This window comes from Oncorhynchus clarkii, chromosome 5 (assembly GCF_045791955.1).
Source record: "Oncorhynchus clarkii lewisi isolate Uvic-CL-2024 chromosome 5, UVic_Ocla_1.0, whole genome shotgun sequence".
Taxonomy (NCBI): Eukaryota; Metazoa; Chordata; class Actinopteri; order Salmoniformes; family Salmonidae; genus Oncorhynchus; species Oncorhynchus clarkii.
In genome coordinates this window covers 65993600-66011690 of record NC_092151.1, presented here as the reverse complement: position 1 = coordinate 66011690, position 18091 = coordinate 65993600, and the positions used below count along the sequence as shown (strand labels likewise).

General features: G+C 39.1%; 1 protein-coding gene across 1 annotated transcript in view; it reads right to left on the bottom strand.

The window, feature by feature from the left end:
• The window catches only part of LOC139409250 (ephrin type-B receptor 1-like), a 196000-nt gene that overhangs the window by 109260 nt on the left and 68649 nt on the right, over positions 1–18091 (bottom strand). The window contains exon 3 of the mRNA XM_071154134.1: positions 17175–17859. Coding sequence (XP_071010235.1) covers positions 17175–17859 — 685 coding nt within the window. The remainder of the gene's footprint in view (positions 1–17174; positions 17860–18091) is intronic.

Sequence of the window (18091 nt, the reverse complement as noted above, 5' to 3'; positions counted from 1 at the left end):
CATTGGTTTTAGACTATTGCTATAATTTCTAAAACCTCTGTCCTCCACGAAGACTGCATTGCTGTGGGTCGCGGAGTAGGCCTACTTGACTGAGTGGATACATCTCCACGTGTGGAGGTGCTTGCTCCACCACTATCACTAGCAGGACCGCTAGTTTCTCGAAGCTCCGCTACAGCTAGCTTCACAGTTGGGTGGACAGTTCGCATATGCCGATGTAGGTTGTGCGTAGAACCGGATTTATATGAGATTTTGTTTTGGCAAATTCTACACTGTGTGCTAACATTGTCTACATTATTAAAATGCATCCAAATGCTACTGTGCTTCCAACTCATTTTCCAGCTGTTGTTTTCACACCTGTCCTTCCTCTCTCTCCTCGGCTGCTAAGTGTGTGACTGTGAGTGAGTTGGCTAGGCATCTTTGGTTCATTGGTTGACAATGCGTGTCTGTCTACAGGAACAACAGGTGAGGCTGTTTGTCTGCTCAGACTATCAGAACTAATGTGTGCACTTGAGCATTTAGGCCTATCTTATTTTATTATTATTTTTGTTCTTTGAATTAGCTAATTCTATTAATTTAAATATTTTGATTATTCATATCTTCATTTTTTAAATGTTTTTATAAATAGATTTGGCTCTTCTGGTATGTGAGCCGGCTCCCAACGTTCACCTACATGAGCCCAATCTTAGAGCCGACTCGTTCGCGAATGACCCCTCACTACTATGTGTACTGTGGTATAATTGCAGCAAAGCTTGCTGTAATCATGCTGTTAAATAGTACCGCTCTAGCCAGCAGCACACATGGCGCCAAATTGCACCCATGCTGACTAACTTGTCATTTGTTTGATAGTTTATTTTAGTAAATTTTAGTTCAGTTTATTTTACTACTTGTATAACAGTAGCTAGCTACAAAAGCCAACTGTAGCTATGCTTGTAGTTACAATTACTATTAGATTGGGTAGTAATGAGCTGTTATCAGTTTATTTTACTATTGTGGTTGTATTCAGTGACTTGCTAGCCAAACATAAGATATGGGCTATGTAGCTAACTAAATTCTCCATGGTATGTTGTGGCATTTAGCTAATATGCTGTTAGCTAGAATCGCGCTATTTAGCATGGTGTTAGCTAGCATAGTGTTAGTTAGGACACGTGGCCGAATTTGCACATGTGCTGGTTAGTTAGTGTGTTTAGTTAGTATGGCGCTAGATAGCCTGTGGTCGGAATTGCAAATGTGCTGATAAAAGCTGCTTGTTGGCTATTTTGGAAATAGTTTGACAACCTGCATAACAGTACAACGGAAAGATGTTTGCTAGCCATGCTTCTAATTAGTATTAGGTTTAAAACCCTTATTTTTTCCAAAATGTTAGATTTAAAAACCTAGCTAAGAATATTCTAATGATTAAATATCCTAATCTTGCAAGTAGTAATGTTAGCATATATTTTGTTATTTTACAATTGTTAGTTTGGGTGTAATGAAATGTTATGTTAAACAAACCATGTTATAAAAATGAACTTTGCAGTTAGTAAACAGGTTTACCTAGACAGCACTTAAATCTTGAATTCATCAATTTCAGAGTAATGTTAATAATTAACACATTAACTAAAGTGAATAAAAATGTTTACGTAAACATTCTTTTTTAGATTCTTGGAAATCCAAAAGCATTCATCCGTCAATGGATGAAGTGGAACCGTAAGTACTGCAGATTTGACACATCAAATCAATGCATCCTTATTAGACATTACAAATTGAAGCATGGACATTATGCAATACCTGCCCAATACCATGAATCCATCAAGACTGTCCATGCACCTTGTAAAACAGAAATAGCACTCAAGAAGCATTTGACTCAACATCGAAGAAATGTTCATGAAACAGTTACTGCTTGCATAAAATGTGACCTTTGTCATTTTTCTGAGCCCTGTAATGTTAAGCAGTACTTTTCTCATTTGAGAAGAAATTTCAACAATAAGGATTATATGCAAGAAGAGATTCAGAAAATAACTGGGTAACTGTTGATGCAGAAATGATGACTACTTTCTCATTAAGAAGAAAGGAGATTGTGGAAGATGAGCCCCTTGTGATTGACATCAAATCTAGATGGCCCGCGCTGTTCAGACAGATAACTGCTTATTTAAAATCTGCAAATGGTCCAATAAGATTTTCTGTGATTGTTGAAATTAATAATATACACAGTTTCTCATACTTCAAGAGCTTGACTCTCAGACTTTTGTGCATTTTGAGATGAAGGTGATTAGAGGACACAAGAAACTACATAAGTTATTAATGTAATATTCTTTCCAAAAACGTATTCCTTTTATTTGTAGTGCTCTAAGGCTGGGTGTAAAAATCATAACTCTGACTGCTTATAGGTCACACAAATGCAGGGTTCTATACAGTGTAAGTGTATCACTCATTTTTTAAAGTAAATTATGGCTATAAACCATTGGTGTTTTTCAAAGTATTTCTGTCATTTAGCTTCATAGATTGACTTGAATCCCTTAACTTTATTTAACAATGAGGGCAGTGGCAGTCACAGGCTGTCATAGATACATTTGACATTATCCCAACTGAGACTTTGCTAGTTTATGTTTCCATGTTTCCTAGCTATGTATATTTTAAATCACATGCTTCTGAGTTTTCAGTTTTAGTTTCAGTTTAAACTGCAATATATATTTCCCCCAAATCAGTATAAGTACTGTACTCCATTACCATGGTAACCATTTGGTCTGAAAGTAGCAGCGGATAATTTTAATCACTTTCCTACATTAAATGTTATGTTTTGTAGCAATGTAATTGGCTATTTTGCTTGATGGCCTTAGTGCCCTGGCTGATTGTTTTGGTGCGCTGGCAGATTGGGCACTCCCTTGTCCCTAAAATTCCTTCCCTGGTATGTTATGCTCTTCAAACAGGTTGCTCTGGAGTTCATGAGACTGGTGTCTGTGGACCTCAAGAAGACATGTTATGAAGGCCTGGACAGTCATCTTTCCAAGCTCCTTGAATTCTACCAGGCCAAGAGTGGTGGAGGGATGGAGCTAAAACACCTGATGGACAGTCTTGATAAAGACGTAGGTTCGATTATATTGATATTAAAGTATTCTGTACAGTTATTACCTTTGTTCTGGTGTATTGATAATTGCTACTTTTTTAAATACACATCAATATTGGGGATGAGACCTTATCATTGAAAACCACATGAATAATGTCGTAAAACAGTAAATTGCGCTTTTGTTGTTAGAGTTCCAATCAAAGGAAGAGAGCGGCTGTGCTCCATGGCTTGCCATACTTACTGCGAGAAGACCCAACATATTTTTTAAAGACATATGAGGTATACAACCTTTCAACATAACCTTATGCTTTCTCCCAGAGAGTGAAATTTCCTATGAATCATGATGCACTGTAACGTTCAATGGAGTCAAGTTGAATGTCTGTCACCATGGGGTGGCAGGGTAGCCTAGTGGTTAGAGCATTGGACTAGTAACTGAAAGGTTGCAAGTTCAAATCCCCGAGCTGACAAGGTACAAATCTGTCGTTCTGCCCGTGAACAGGCAGTTAAACCCACTGTTCCTAGGCCGTCATTGAAAATAAGAATTTGCTCTTAACTGACTTGCCTAGTTAAATAAATAAAAATCTGAGGTGATTATAACACACAGGCCCAATCAAATGTGAACCAACTACAGTATATAAGGACATCCATCTCTTTCAGAAATGTTTTATTTGTTTTACTTTCTCCCTTGCTAGACAGTTGCTAGACAGTTGAGAATATTCTCAACTGAATGTCTAGAAAAACATTTTGTTTCTTCTGGACAGTTTAGCATGATTTTTGTCCAGAAGAAACAAAATCTTTATCTTAGACTGCAAAGCAAAAATCAGGACCATGCATTAAACAATACTAGGTTTGGCCGATAATACCTAACTATTGATAGCTTTTGTCGATGGTTGTAAAATGTAAGTATGCTCAAGTTTTATCGTATTTGAACGTATCACACATCCCTGGTGTATGGCAGCACACAATACTGCAGTGCCCTTAGTGATACAGTATGTCTGTCACGCCCTGACCTTAGTTAACTTTGTCTTCTTTATTATTTTGGTTAGGTCAGGGTGTGACGAGGGTGGTTTGTTTAGATTTTGTATTGTCTAGGGGTTTTTCTAAGTCTAGGTGTTTATATGTCTATGGTTACCTAAATTGGTTCTCAATCAGAGGCAGCTGTTAATCGTTGTCTCTGATTGGGGACCATATTTAGGTAGCCATATTCCTTGGGTATTTTTTGGGTTCTTATTCTGTTTAGTTGCCTGTCTGCACTAGCCATATTAGCTTCACGGTTCTTTTGTATAGTTTGTTCAGTGTTCTTTCTTTATTAAAGAAGTATGTACGCTTACAATGCTGCGCCTCCGATGTCAAATTCCCTATTGTTAGACAATTAACAGAATTAAATTGGCACTGTGAGGAATTCCAAATTCTATACAAAAGCTGTAAAAACAATTTCTTGTTATTTAAATATAAAAAGTGATTTTGATAGGACAATTAATCCCTACACCATGCAGTGCTGACTTTGGCATTTGAACAGGAATTGCAATCAGTTTTGCTTCAACATTGCTCGTCAGTGGGCTTGTGCCGGTCCGTCTTCATACAAACGTTGCATTTTAGGCTGTGCTTTTGTCTAACAAATGAATTGCTTATTGTTGGGAATCATTGTTCTATCGAAATAACTTTTTATATTTTTTAAATATCCAGAAATATAGTTTACAGCTTTTGTAAGCTGGTCATTTAAAAAGAAAGTAGTAGAGGTGGAATTCTACACAGTGCACCTTTAATATAATGAATGTTGTAGAAAGAGCTGATTGCCAAGCACTGAATGATAGATGAGGCTTTACATGGTTTTCCCCCTCATTTTCAGTGTTGAATGACCATGGCCCTTCGTGGCGCTATAGTGGACAATCAATTGTTTTTACAAATGGAAAAAGAACAGACCATGTTTTACCTCAACTAAGAATGCATTCTATCTAGACCTGGGAGAAATCATGGTTGACTGACGTGCTTAAGGACCATGCCTGTTTACTGGCACAATGCTCTTGACCACTAGTCTACCTGCCACATCACTTGCCTGCATCAATAAGCAACAGTCCATTTGCAGACAGTTTCACAGAAAATTTGTATTGGAGGATGTTTTGTAGGGCAATGCCTCTAATCTTTGCCTATTTTTGTTCTGATTTTCAGAAGACAACGGATTCTGAAGAAGTCCCCCGCGGAGTGAAAATCGGTATCCTTGTCGTTGTGGATGGAGCTGCAGCAGATGACCCAATGCTAGCTGACAATGTGGATGTTGCCCTTGTGATAGAAGAGCAGGTGATCACACATGAACTTCACAATGTCCCAAATGCTTTTGCCACTTTGATTGGGCTTCTTTATTGTCTGAACATGGATTACCCAAAATGTTTGAGGTACACTTTTGAGGTAGTTCAGAAAATGTTCTTTAAGATTGGTGCAGAAAACTGAACAGCAAAAGTGCATGGGCTGAAGAACCATCGTCTTTGTTAAGACAACTATTTGCTGTGTTTTTGTTTTACTCGCAGTAGTTGAGTTAAGTCCTCAGACAATGATGCTGTTATCTGCCTAAATCAGTTTTGGGAAGACTTAAGTTACCCTATTTTAACGTGTGACCTTCAGTCTACAAAACTACAACCGTCTTTTGTTAGAGACCATTGATTTGCCATCATCTCTTCCCATTAACTACAGTGCATTCTGAAAATGTTTACAGCATGTTAGAAAAAAAAATCACACTCGACACCAACTTGTCTTAGAAACCATTCTGAAGGTTGTCTTTGATCAGTGTTTGAAGTTTTATTTACCGTGCCATAAAACCATGTTTCAATGGTGCCATTTACAAATATGTATGGGTTTATTGGACAGAGGATTTTTTTTTAAATGGCCAAAACATTTATGTTTAGAAAAAAAAAAATCTTAGCTGATTGGTTAAAAGACCAATTAGTGACAGCAGAATTTGGCTGCCCGTTTAAATGGACCCAAAGACATGCATCTAAAAATATGCATTGTTAGATATTTTTTTTCATGACAATCAAAATGCATTCTAGGGAACAATACAATGTTGCAAATGTATTTGTTTGTTAATACATAGTGTAATAAATGTTCTGAAATACACGATAGGACTATTAAGTTGTCATTACAAGCTAGATGGAATTCATTGATTTCAATGTAAGTTGTTGAATCGATCAATGTACTCTTGATAGTAAATCAATCATTGTAAATATAGTCATTTTAAAATGAAGATAAGCTTTACTAAATCTGATCTTTGTTCAACTGTACATATTGGTTTATATTAAGTTTACATGGTTTATTCGTCAATGTCATTTTGTTGAGTTAGAACAGTGGTTCTCAAGCTTGTCTGTTATGTCATTAATAGTTTAGTTATTTATGTGTGGCCTGCTTGACTTGCTTGTAGCCACAGTGTAGCACCACCAGCCAAACAGGTTGAGAACTCTGTTACAATAATTCAATATGAAGTAGGCTTGACTTAAGTGCATGTTGAATGAACAATAATTGTAAACGGTTAACTCTTAAATGTGGCTTTAGACAATTCACACTTTAATGTTGTTCAACTTTTATTTCCAGTTATCTAGTTACATGGCCTTGTTCAAGCTCAGAGTACATTACATGTCACAATTTTGTTATGTAGACTTTAAATTTAGTTATCTTAACTGTGTTACTAGTTATGATAACTTTATTAAAAGTTGACATAACAATATAGGAAAAAGATTAAACTCAGAATAGTAAGTTATAGTGGCAAATGGTTAACTCTTTTATACATTGAAGTAACTGGCTTTAGTTCAGATAACTCTAGCTTTAAGTTTGTTTCAACTTGTTATTTCCAGTCATCCAGTTGCGTGGCCTTTTTCAAGCTCAGAGCACTTAACAAAATGGTCTAAGCAAGGATAACGTGACATGTTATGTAAACTTTAAATGTAGTTATGATAACTGTATTACTAGTTACAATAACTTAACTGAAAATTGACTTAACAAAATCTGAAATTAATTCAACTAAAAATGGTTGGTTATACTGAAATGAAGTGGATTTCTATTATTTGTCTATTTTTGTATACTGTCTACTGTCTATTATTTGTCAACAATAAATGTAGCTTTAGTTATTAGAACTCCACATTTATTGTTAATATAAAAGGTTTAAAATGATTCAAATAATATCAAATGAAATTAACAATTCACAAACATCAAATTAACCGCCTATTGTTAGTCAAAATAAATGTAATAAAAGCTAGGATAACGTGAAATGTAAAGTACTCTGAGCTTGAAAAAGCCCATGCAACTAGATCACTGGAAATAATAAGTTGAAACAATAAATCATTTTTTACAGTGACGTAGGGAAGTGATGCATCAGATGACCTGGCCTCCACAATCACCCAACCTCAACCCAATTGAGATGGCTTGGGATGAGTTGGACCGCAGAGGGAAGGAAAAGCAGCCAACCACATAAAAATGTATATAAAATCAATAACAATATATATTTTCCAGGTGTATTTCCAAATACATTCCAATATTCAACTACGTTTCCAAATCAGAAATATCCAAATACTTACTTACAAATGTCTTTGAAAGTAATTGAAATACCCTAAATAGCATTTGAACCCAGGTCTGATTCATGCAAATACCAAGTCGCTCTTTATCACATGCAAACTGAAACAAAGGTACATTTACAATGCCTTCAAAAAGTATTCACACCCCTTTTTTTACATTTTGTTGTGTTACAGTCTGAATTTAAAATGGATTTCATTCAGATGTTATTGTCATTGGCCTAAACACAATACCCCATAATGTCAAAGTGGAATTGTTCTTCAAAATTTGAGTCAATAAATGTTCAACCTCTGTCATGGCAAGCCTGAATGAGTTTAGGAGTAAACGTTTGCTTAACAAGTCACATAAGTGGCATGGACTCACTCTGTATGCAATAAGTGTTTAACAATTGTTTAATGACTACCTCATCTCTGTACCCCACACATACAATTATCTGTAAGGTCTCTCAGTCGACCAGTACATTTCAAAACACAGACTCAACCACAAAGACCATGGAGGTTTTACAATGCCTCGTAAAGAGGGGCATCTATTACTAGATTGGTAAAAAACAGACATTGAATATCCCTTTGAGCATGGTAAAGTTATTAATTACACTTTGGATGGTGTACCAATACACCCAGTACCTACAAAGATAGACATCCTTCTTAACTCAGTTGATGGAGAGGAAGGAAACCACTCAGGGACTTCACCATGAGGCCAATGGTGAACAGTTGAAGTTTATAGTTGAAGTTTAATTGAAGTTTAAGTTTAATGGCTGTGATAGGAGAAAACGGGGGATGGATCAACAACATTGTAGTTACTCCACAATACTAACCTCATTGACAGAGTGAAAAGAAGGAAGCCTGTGTGAGGGAAAATTGTATGTTTGTGTATCAGATCAATGCTGCTTTCATAATAACCAATAAGATAGGTTCATGGAAGTGACTAATTGATCGTGGATGGAGGAATCCTCACTATCAGTATAAGTAATTTGGCAGCACGTCCAGAACATTGCTCTATGTGAACCAAAAAGGGTATCTCAGTTTCAAGGTCTCCGTTTGGAGAGAAGAAGCCTTGTGAGGTATTGGTCAGTCACGTGCAGAAAACAAAGTTAATGATGAATAAAGAATCATGTAAATCATGCTTTATGACTTTTTTGTATAGCTGTATATAAGAAAAGTAACGGGATGTAATGGTACATTAACCTGTCTGAGAACGGGGTTCGTTCCGCTAGCGGAACCCCTCGCCAACAGCCAGTGAAATTGCATGGCGCCAAATTCAAACAACAGAAATCTCATAAATCAAATTTCTCAAACATTCAAGTATTAGGCACCATTTTAAAGATACAATTCTCATTAATCCAGCCACAGTGTCTGATTTTAAAAAGGCTTTACAGCGAAAGCTCCACAAACGATTATGTTAGGTCACCAAGTCACAGAAAATCACAGCCAATTTTTCCAGCCAAAGAGAGTTGTCACAAAAAGCAGAAATATATATTAAATTAATCACTAACCTTTGATGATCTTCATCAGATGATACTCATAGGACTTCATGTTACACAGCACATGTATGTTTTGTTCAATAAAGTTAATATTTATATCCAAAAATCTCATTTTACATTGGCGTGTTATGTTCAGTAGTTCCCAAACATGCTGTGATTTTGCAGAGAGCCACATCAATTCACAGAAATACTCATAATAAACATTGATAATAGATACAACTATTATACATGGAACTTTAGATAAACTTCTCCTTAATGCAACCGCTGTGTCAGATTTAAAAAAATCTTTACGGAAAAAGCCTACCATGCAATAATCTGAGTATGGCGCTCAGAGCCCAAAACAATATCCGCCATGTTGTGTAATCAACATTAGTCAGAAATATCATTGTAAATATTCACTTACCTTTGATGATCTTCATCAGAATGCACTCCCAGGAATCCCAGTTCCACAATAAATGTTTGATTTGTTCGATAAAGTAAATTTATGTCCAAACACCTCCTTCTGTTAGCGCGTTTAGTAAACAAATCGAAACTCACGAGGCGCAGGCAAGTCCAGCGGAAAGGTCGGACAGAAATTCCCAAAAGTTGGTCGTAGAAACATATCAAACGCTGTATAGAATGAATCTTTAGGATGTTTTTATCAAAATCTGATGCGACAGGTGGATTAACAAAAGGCTAAACTGTGTTTTGCAATATTGCACTTGTGATTTCATGAATATGAATATTTTCTAGTAATATTATTTGACCACCGAATAGCATAGCGCCCCAGTCAAATAATATTACTAAAAATATTCATGAAATCACAAATGCAATATTGCAAAACACAGTTTAGCCTTTTGTTAATCCACCTGTCGTCTCAGATTTTGAAATTATGCTTTACAGCGAAAGCAATCCAAGCGTTTGTGTAAGTTTATCGATCGCACGACAAAACATTAAGTACACTTAGCATCAGGTAGCTTGGTCACGAAAATCAGAAAGGCAATCAAATTAATAGTTTACCTTTGATGATCTTTGGACGTTTTCACTCACGAGACTCCCAGTTACATAACAAATGTTCCTTTTGTTCCATAAAGATTATTTTTATATCCAAAATACCTCCGTTTGTTTGGTGCATTATGTTCAGAAATCCACAGGAAAGAGCGCAGACAAATTCGCAGACAAAATGTTCCTTTTGTTCCATAAAGATGATTTTTATATCCAAAATACCTCCGTTTGTTTGGCGCATTATGTTCAGAAATCCACAGGAAAGAACGCAGACAAATTCCAAATAATAGCCGTAATGTCCACAGAAACATGTCAAACATTTTTTATAATCAATCCTAAGGTTGTTTTTAAAATATATAATCGATAATATATCAACCGCAAATGTCTTTCACAGTAGGAGAGGGAAAAACAATGGCTGTCCAAATTCTGTAGCGCGAGCAAAACTCATGTGACCACTTGACGCGATGTTATCCTTCTGGCTCATTTTTCAAAATAAAAGCCTGAAACTATGTCTGAAGACGGTTGACACCTTGAGGAAACGATAGGGAAAGGAATCTGGTTGATATCCCTTTAAATGGAGCAATGGGAGGCTATGGAACATGGAGTTTTCAAAATAGAAGCCACTTCCTGATTTGATTTTTCTCAGGGTTTCGCCTGCAATTCAGTTCTGTTATACTCACAGACAATATGTTTACAGTTTTGGAAACTTTAGAGTGTTTTCTATCCCAATCTGTCAATTATATGCATATTCTAGCATCTGGTCCTGAGAAATAGGCCGTTTACTTTGAGAACATTATTTTTCCAAACATAAAAATAGTGCCCCCTAGCTTCAAGAGGTTAACCTGTTGCGACGACCAAACCCGGATCCGGGATTCTATTTATAGACCTAAGCTCATTACCATAACGCAACGTTAACTATTCATGAAAATCGCAAATGAAATGAAATAAATATGCTAGCTCTCAAGCTTAGCCTTTTGTTAACAACACTGTCATCTCAGATTTTCAAAATATGCTTTTCAACCATAGGAAAACAATCATTTGTGTAACAGTAGCTAGCTAGCGTAGCATTTAGCGTTAGCATTAGCGTTAGCATTAGCGTTAGCATTTAGCAGGCAACTATCACAAAAACAAGTAAAGCCTTCAAATAAAATAACTTACCTTTGAAGAACTTCTGATGTTTTCAATGAGGAGACTCTCAGTTAGATAGCAGATGCTCCGTTTTTCCAAAAATATTCTTTGTGTATTAGAAATAGCTCCGTTTTGTACATCACATTTGGCTACCAAAAAAAAAAAAAAAAAAAAAAAGAAAATTCAGCCCTCAAAACGCGAACTTTTTTCCAAATTAACTCCATAATATCGACTGAAACATGGCAAACGTGGTTTAGAATCAATCCTCAAGGTGTTTTTCCACATATCTCTTCAATGATATATCCTTCGTGGAAGCCTGGTTTCTCCTTGCTCTCAAATGGAAAAATAATTGCACCTGGCTTTACGCTCCAATTTCGACGCAGGGACACCAGGCGGACACTTGGAAAATGTAGTCTCTTATGGTCAATCTTCCAATGATATGCCTACAAATACGTCACAATGCTGCTAACACTTTGGGGGAACGACAGAAAGTGTAGGCTCATTCCTTGCACAATCACAGCCATATAAGGAGACAATGGAAAACAGAGCTTCAGAAATTCTGCTCATTTCCTGGTTGATGCATCATCTTGGTTTCGCCTGTAGAATGAGTTCTGGGGCACTTACAGACAATATCTTTGCAGATTCTGAAACTTCAGAGTGTTTTCTTTCAAAAACTGTCAAGAATATGCATAGTCGAGCATCTTTTCGTGACAAAATATCGCGCTTAAAACGGGAACGTTTTTTATCCAAAAATGAAATAGCGCCCCTAGAGCTCAAAGAGGTTAATCCTGAAACACACCCGTCTTCCCGAAGAGATATTTATTTCGGTCTGTGCGATGAACTGAGAATCCAGCTGGCTGGACCGATTCGGACAGTATATCCCGAGAGAGCCATGTTTCCGTGAAGCAGTATGTTACAATCCCTGATGTCTCTCTGGAAAGAAACCCTTGCCCTGAGCTCGTCAACTTTATTATCCAGAGACTGAACATTAGCGAGTGATATACTCGGAAGAAGTGGGTGGTGTGTGCGCGCCTCCTAAATCGGACTAGAAGATCATTCCGAGTACTTCTCCATCGCCGTTGTTGTTTTGGGTCTGTCACGGATCCTTCCGGTACTGCTGCTCATTCCGTTCACCAGCTCCGGAGGTCTACGTCACCGGCCCTCTAGGTGTCACTGAACTGGATTCATTACCAACAACCCTGGACTGTCTTGTCTCATTACACACACCTGGTTCCCATTCCCCCTGATTATTATGTGTATATATGTGCCCTCCGTTCCCCATTGTCCTTGTCGGTTATTGTTACCATGCCCGTTTGGTCTTATGAGTACCTGTGCTGTTGTATCGGCTTCCATGCTACGTGTTATTGTGCACTTGTTTTACGGGTCTCGTCCCGTGTATTATTTAGAGGTTTACACCTCGCATCTTGTTTGGGTGGAGAAAATAAAACCCTTATTACGTATTCCTGCACTTGTCTACTATCATTATACAACTTGACAGGGTCGGCTTCTGGAATCAGTTCAGTTGCCCTGGTGGGTGTGAACAAAGGATCTGCTTCGGGAAAGTCGTATTCCTGGTCGTGATGCTGGTAGTGCTGGTGAGTTACCGCCGCTCTGATATCGAATAGTTCTTTCCGGCTGTATGTAATAACACAAAAACAATTCTGGGCTAACAATGTAAGAAATAATACATTTAAAAAAATACTGCCAAGTTTCCTAAGAGGAAGAAGCGAGGCAGACCTCTGTCGGCGCCAATTTCACTTATGGGTATGCTTGTAATCGTTAAGGACTGGGGAGTTTTCAGGATAAATCATTTACAGAATGGAGCTAAGCACAGGCAGAATCCTAGAGGAAAAACAGGTTCAGTCTGCATTCCACCAGACAATGGGAATTCACCTTTCAGCAAAACAATAACCTAAAACATAAGGCCAAATCTACACTGGAATTGCTTACCAAGATGACAGTCAATTTACAGTTTTGACTTAAATCTACTTATAAATCTATGGAATGTCTTGAAAATGGTTGTTTATCAATGATGAATAACCAATTTGACAGAGCTTGAAGAATTTTGAAAATAATCATAGGCAAATGTTACACAATTCAGGTGTGACTGGACTGACTCACATCGCTACCAGAGATGATTCTAACATGTATTGACGCAGGAGGTTGAATACTTGTCTAATCAAGATAGTGTTTAATGTTTCATGAACGTTTTACAAATGTAAGATTTTTTTTCCACTTTGACATTAAAGAGTATTTTGTATAAATCTTTGACAAAAAAAATGTAATCCATTTGAATCCCACTTTGTAACACAACAAAATGTGGAAAAAGTAAAGGGTTGTGAATACTTTCTGAAGGCACTGTATTTTCTCTCCCTTACACCCTCATCTCTCTCTCATTCTCTTGTCCCTATTTGACCTTAATCTTCCCTCAGGACTTATAAATGGCATAGCCCCATTCTCCACCAGACCTCCCAGACTATCACCTTCGGTGGTGCTATGCCTACAGATTCCCTCTCCATAGAGTAAGAGTGAGTGAGAGGAATATCGAGTGGCGCCATCCAATTCTGTGTTCCATTTGGAGACCAGGCTCTGAGGAGGTTGCTGCAGAATGCCAAATGAAGTGTGTGTCTCTGTCTGTGACAGTGACAAACTGCCCTCAGCCCCTTGAGTGGCTTTGCCCTCTCTCTGTGTCCCCTGTCCTGTCCCCTCCACAGCAGGCAAGGGTGCCAGTGTGCCCACCTGTGCCAGCCATGCCAGCTGATCAATCGGGCATCTTGCATAAATAACAACCCCTGATAAGTTTGAGTATGAGCAGTCAATCAAGTTGCCAGTGAATCAGGCATCATCTGCTTCAGCCTACTGCATGTTAAATAACGTTATTTGAATATTTGAAATATTAATGCTAATGTGTCTGGAAGCCAGAGAGACCTGGTGCACCTCTTCATTCTGTCCCTGCCTTGTATCTATATGCAGAAGCAGTAGTATGGTGCCTCTGGTGCAAGAGAGAGGTGCATTCTGGGATGGCTTAAAAAGGGGCTATGGAGTGAGTCAGACATCAAGGGAACTGGCCATTGAAATAGTGCACAGTAGTGAGACGAGAGTTCGCTACCCATCTAATGAATAATGAATGTGTGCTGTCCCGATGAGGCAAACAGTCACACAGGATGTGGAACACTAGGTTACTTGACACTTTCAACTTGACAAATTCAACATTACAATAGTTTCTGCTAATGTCACCAGCCACTGTGTAGACCCTTTGGAACAATTTAAGAACACTTCCACAGCAAATAATCACCCATCAATGTGAAACCTGACTGATTTATATAGAATTTGTACTCTGCAGAATCTATACTTCATAGTGCCCCTTTGGCGCAAAGTATCTACTGTACATTGAACAAAGGAACTGAATATAAGTCACCGCATTTATATTCTGAGTCTATGGCCTCTCCTGTGTAATATATTCAGTCAGACCAACCATAGCGGGCGGCCTTGACCACTCTTCTTTACTGTTTTCTTCTCCTTCTCTGCTCTCATTCTCTCTCCAATCGTGTGCATTGAATAGATATGAGGTGAATTTAAGCCTGTAGCGAAGTGATCTGGTTTGAACCTACTTGGCCAATTAACATGTAACAAGAACACTTAATATCATTCAAAGACATATACACATGTGCACCCCCCACCACCTCCATCCCCCTCGCCCCAGCTGCATAGATAAAGGGAGGTGGGAGATGTAAAAGGGTGTGAGAACAAAATGGATTAAAGACTCGATCGAAAGAAATGATTGGATACCTTGAGAAAATGGAGCAAAAGGACCTTTTAGGAAAAGGATAGAATAAGAAAAGAATATGGGAAAGAACGTAGGAGGACAAGAACAAATATATTCTAATATGATGTGGCGAGGCAGAGGGCACTAGCCTTTTTAATCTGACAAGCAGAGCCAATTTCCATGATTAATTATGCTGCTGAGCGCTGAGCTGATCTATGAAATTCTTATTAAATACCTGACAGTTGCAAGCTTGGTGGAGGCCTCGTGTCAGCACAGGGCCAACACGCGCATTTACTGTAGCATTCACCATTAGCTTTCTCTCTGTGTGTCTTTCCCTGTCTTGTTCTCCTTCTTTCTCTCTGCTCCGCCCCTACTTCTCTCACTCTCTCTGTCCCTCTTCTCCTCCCTCTCTTTCTATACTATTCTCCCCCTTCATCATCTCATTCCTCATACAATTTTTTATTCACACAGAGATTTTGTCAAGAGTGCCACTATGGTCCAATGATTGGCAGGTGTGGATACTGGTGGCAGTTTCTTTTTGCACTCTGATGTGGGGGTTTCAACAGTAAGCCGGCAGTTATCACTACACCATCAGGAAGCCCCGAGGTTGGGCTGGGTTGGATCTTGTATGGAGAGCAACTGGAGACCTAAACGGTCAGCCGGACTTCAACTCACCACATCTCTCCAGCAAGCAGTAGCTCTCCTATCCTATTCTCTGGCCAGCCACAAGGTGTTGATGAGCTGTCATCACATCTTTATTAACACTTCTGGGGCTGGATTCACTTTTTTGTAATGATAAATGAGACTTTCATGAAGCACTCCAAGGCCTTTCCAATGTGTTGGACTACTCACAGTCGCATATCCCTAGCAGTAGGCAGTGACAAAAATCTAAAATGTCTCAACTTTCTGACAAATAACTAAACATCAAAGATATTTCATGTAGGTAATGCTAACATACTGATGCATGATTGAGCGTATGAGCAGATGGACTGAAAAAAGTATCCTTAGAACCAATCCCAGACATAAAGGGATCAGGCTGCTAATAAAACACTGCAGAGCAGGGCCAAGTCTTGCTTTTAGAGCAGCACCATGTCACAGTAACCCAAATAAACACCTTTAGAATCTGTCACTTAGAAATGTTCTGACAAGCTTATGAAAACATTCCAGTGGCTACACTTCTTTTTTCAATTATGAATCTGATCCTTTATTGTCACATACATCCACTCTCATAGACATAGTGACACTTTCATAAACATGTCTTCACTATTAGATGACACATACCTACCTATGTTACCGTCAGTACAGTAATCAGCTCTTGCTGTACCACTCTTTGACTGATCTAAATGCTTACCTCAGAGGCAGAACGAAGTCAACGACTCCCCAGTCAAGGACTCCACTAGGTCATCTGTGAAACAGGCTCGACTCCATATTAGGAAGAAAGGTTTAATATCTATATTATTGATCAGCGCATATGCCGATCAATCTTATGTGGTCTCTATACAGGCAGACTGACCATCAGTGAGAGAAGATACAGTAGGAGTCAAAAAGAGTGTGTGTGTGTCCTGAATGAGGTCACTACTGTAAGTAACATCAGAATGGAACACATCAGATGTCCTCCTTCTATGAGACAAAGATCAAATCTGAACATAGTGCTGGGGGAGGAAAACATTCCATGCAGGTAGCTCACCGTAGATACTGCAGTGGAAAATCCAAAGAGCTAAACCGATCAGAAAAAGTTTATGGAAAACCTAACTTAATAACTTTGTTGGCATGATAATCAAATTACTGTATAGAATAACCAACATTTAAAACCATATACAAATCAGAGCTATCTCAGCATGAGAAATCCCTATAGTTGTTGGTTAGTTGCCCCCCCCCCCCCCCGTGCTTCTGACTGGTGCTAGACAAAACGTTCCCCTTTCGGTTCCTTGATGTGAAATAATTATTAAAATTATGAACTTTTCAAATGATATGCCTGCTGCTGGTCAAATCAGTCTTCCCTCAGTACAGTCTTTGATTGTCTGGCCGCCCACATAGCTATCCCCTGACAGCAGTGATTGCCAGACAAAACAAAATATTTTCTGCTCCTTACTTTGTCTATCATCACCACTGTTTCCACAGTGAGACACAATGCCTTCAAATTTCCAATAGGACAGTAAGACACAGTAACACAAAGCGTGATAGGGGTTATTATGAGTGAGGAGAACTGATCTCACCTCTACAGACATTGCCGTTATCCGGCTCAAAGCCAGCCTTGCAGGTGCAGCTCCCGATGGGAACCATCCACTCCCCATCTCCATTGCAGTACAGCTTGATGGGCACGTCCACCTCCTCTGAGTTAGCGATGCACGTGCCTCTGGCGATGACCAGTGAGGTGCTCTCGGCGCCCGTCATCGTCTCTGGGAAGATGGCGAAATTCTGCACCACGCTGGGGCATTTCTTATGGAAGACACGTACTGACAGCAGGGACATGCAGGCCCCGTAGTCCTGGAAGGCCAAGTAGAACCCATTACGGGAGAGAGGGCCAAAGCTCCGCACCTCCGTGTTGACCTTCATCAATCGTCCGCCGAAGTCAACTTGGGAGAAACTCTCGTCGGCCGCGATGGTGTCCACCTTCAGGTAGGGAGCTTCCATCCAGAAGGAGGTTCCCTTGGTGGTGGCGATGACCGAGTCTGTCTCGTAGTAGTAGAGGTTGAAAGTCTCCTTACAGGAGCCGGGGACACTAGGGATGGAGCTGCAGTCACGTACGGTGAAACGCATCTCCACATAAACACGCTGAGCCCCTCGTCTGTCGATGAAGGTGGTGAGGAGCCAGTTGTTCTGGCTGGGCTCGAACACGTTACACACCTGGTATGTCCTGATGGTGTTGAGGTTCTCATCGTAGCCACTCACCTCCTCCCACTGTGGAGAACAGACACACAACAAGTTAGAGCAAGGCTTCAATCAATCAGCAAGTCCGTCCAAGTCATGGAGAGAGAGATTAGTGATAGTGAGAGAGACCGAGAGTATGGCCCTGCATATGTTTTCCCTCCATTTCCCAGTGTATTAATATACCTCTCTGAACGCTGGTATTGGCTGTTAGCGGCCCACAATCCACTCAGACACAGCCAGTCTACCACAGATAAGTGGCCCA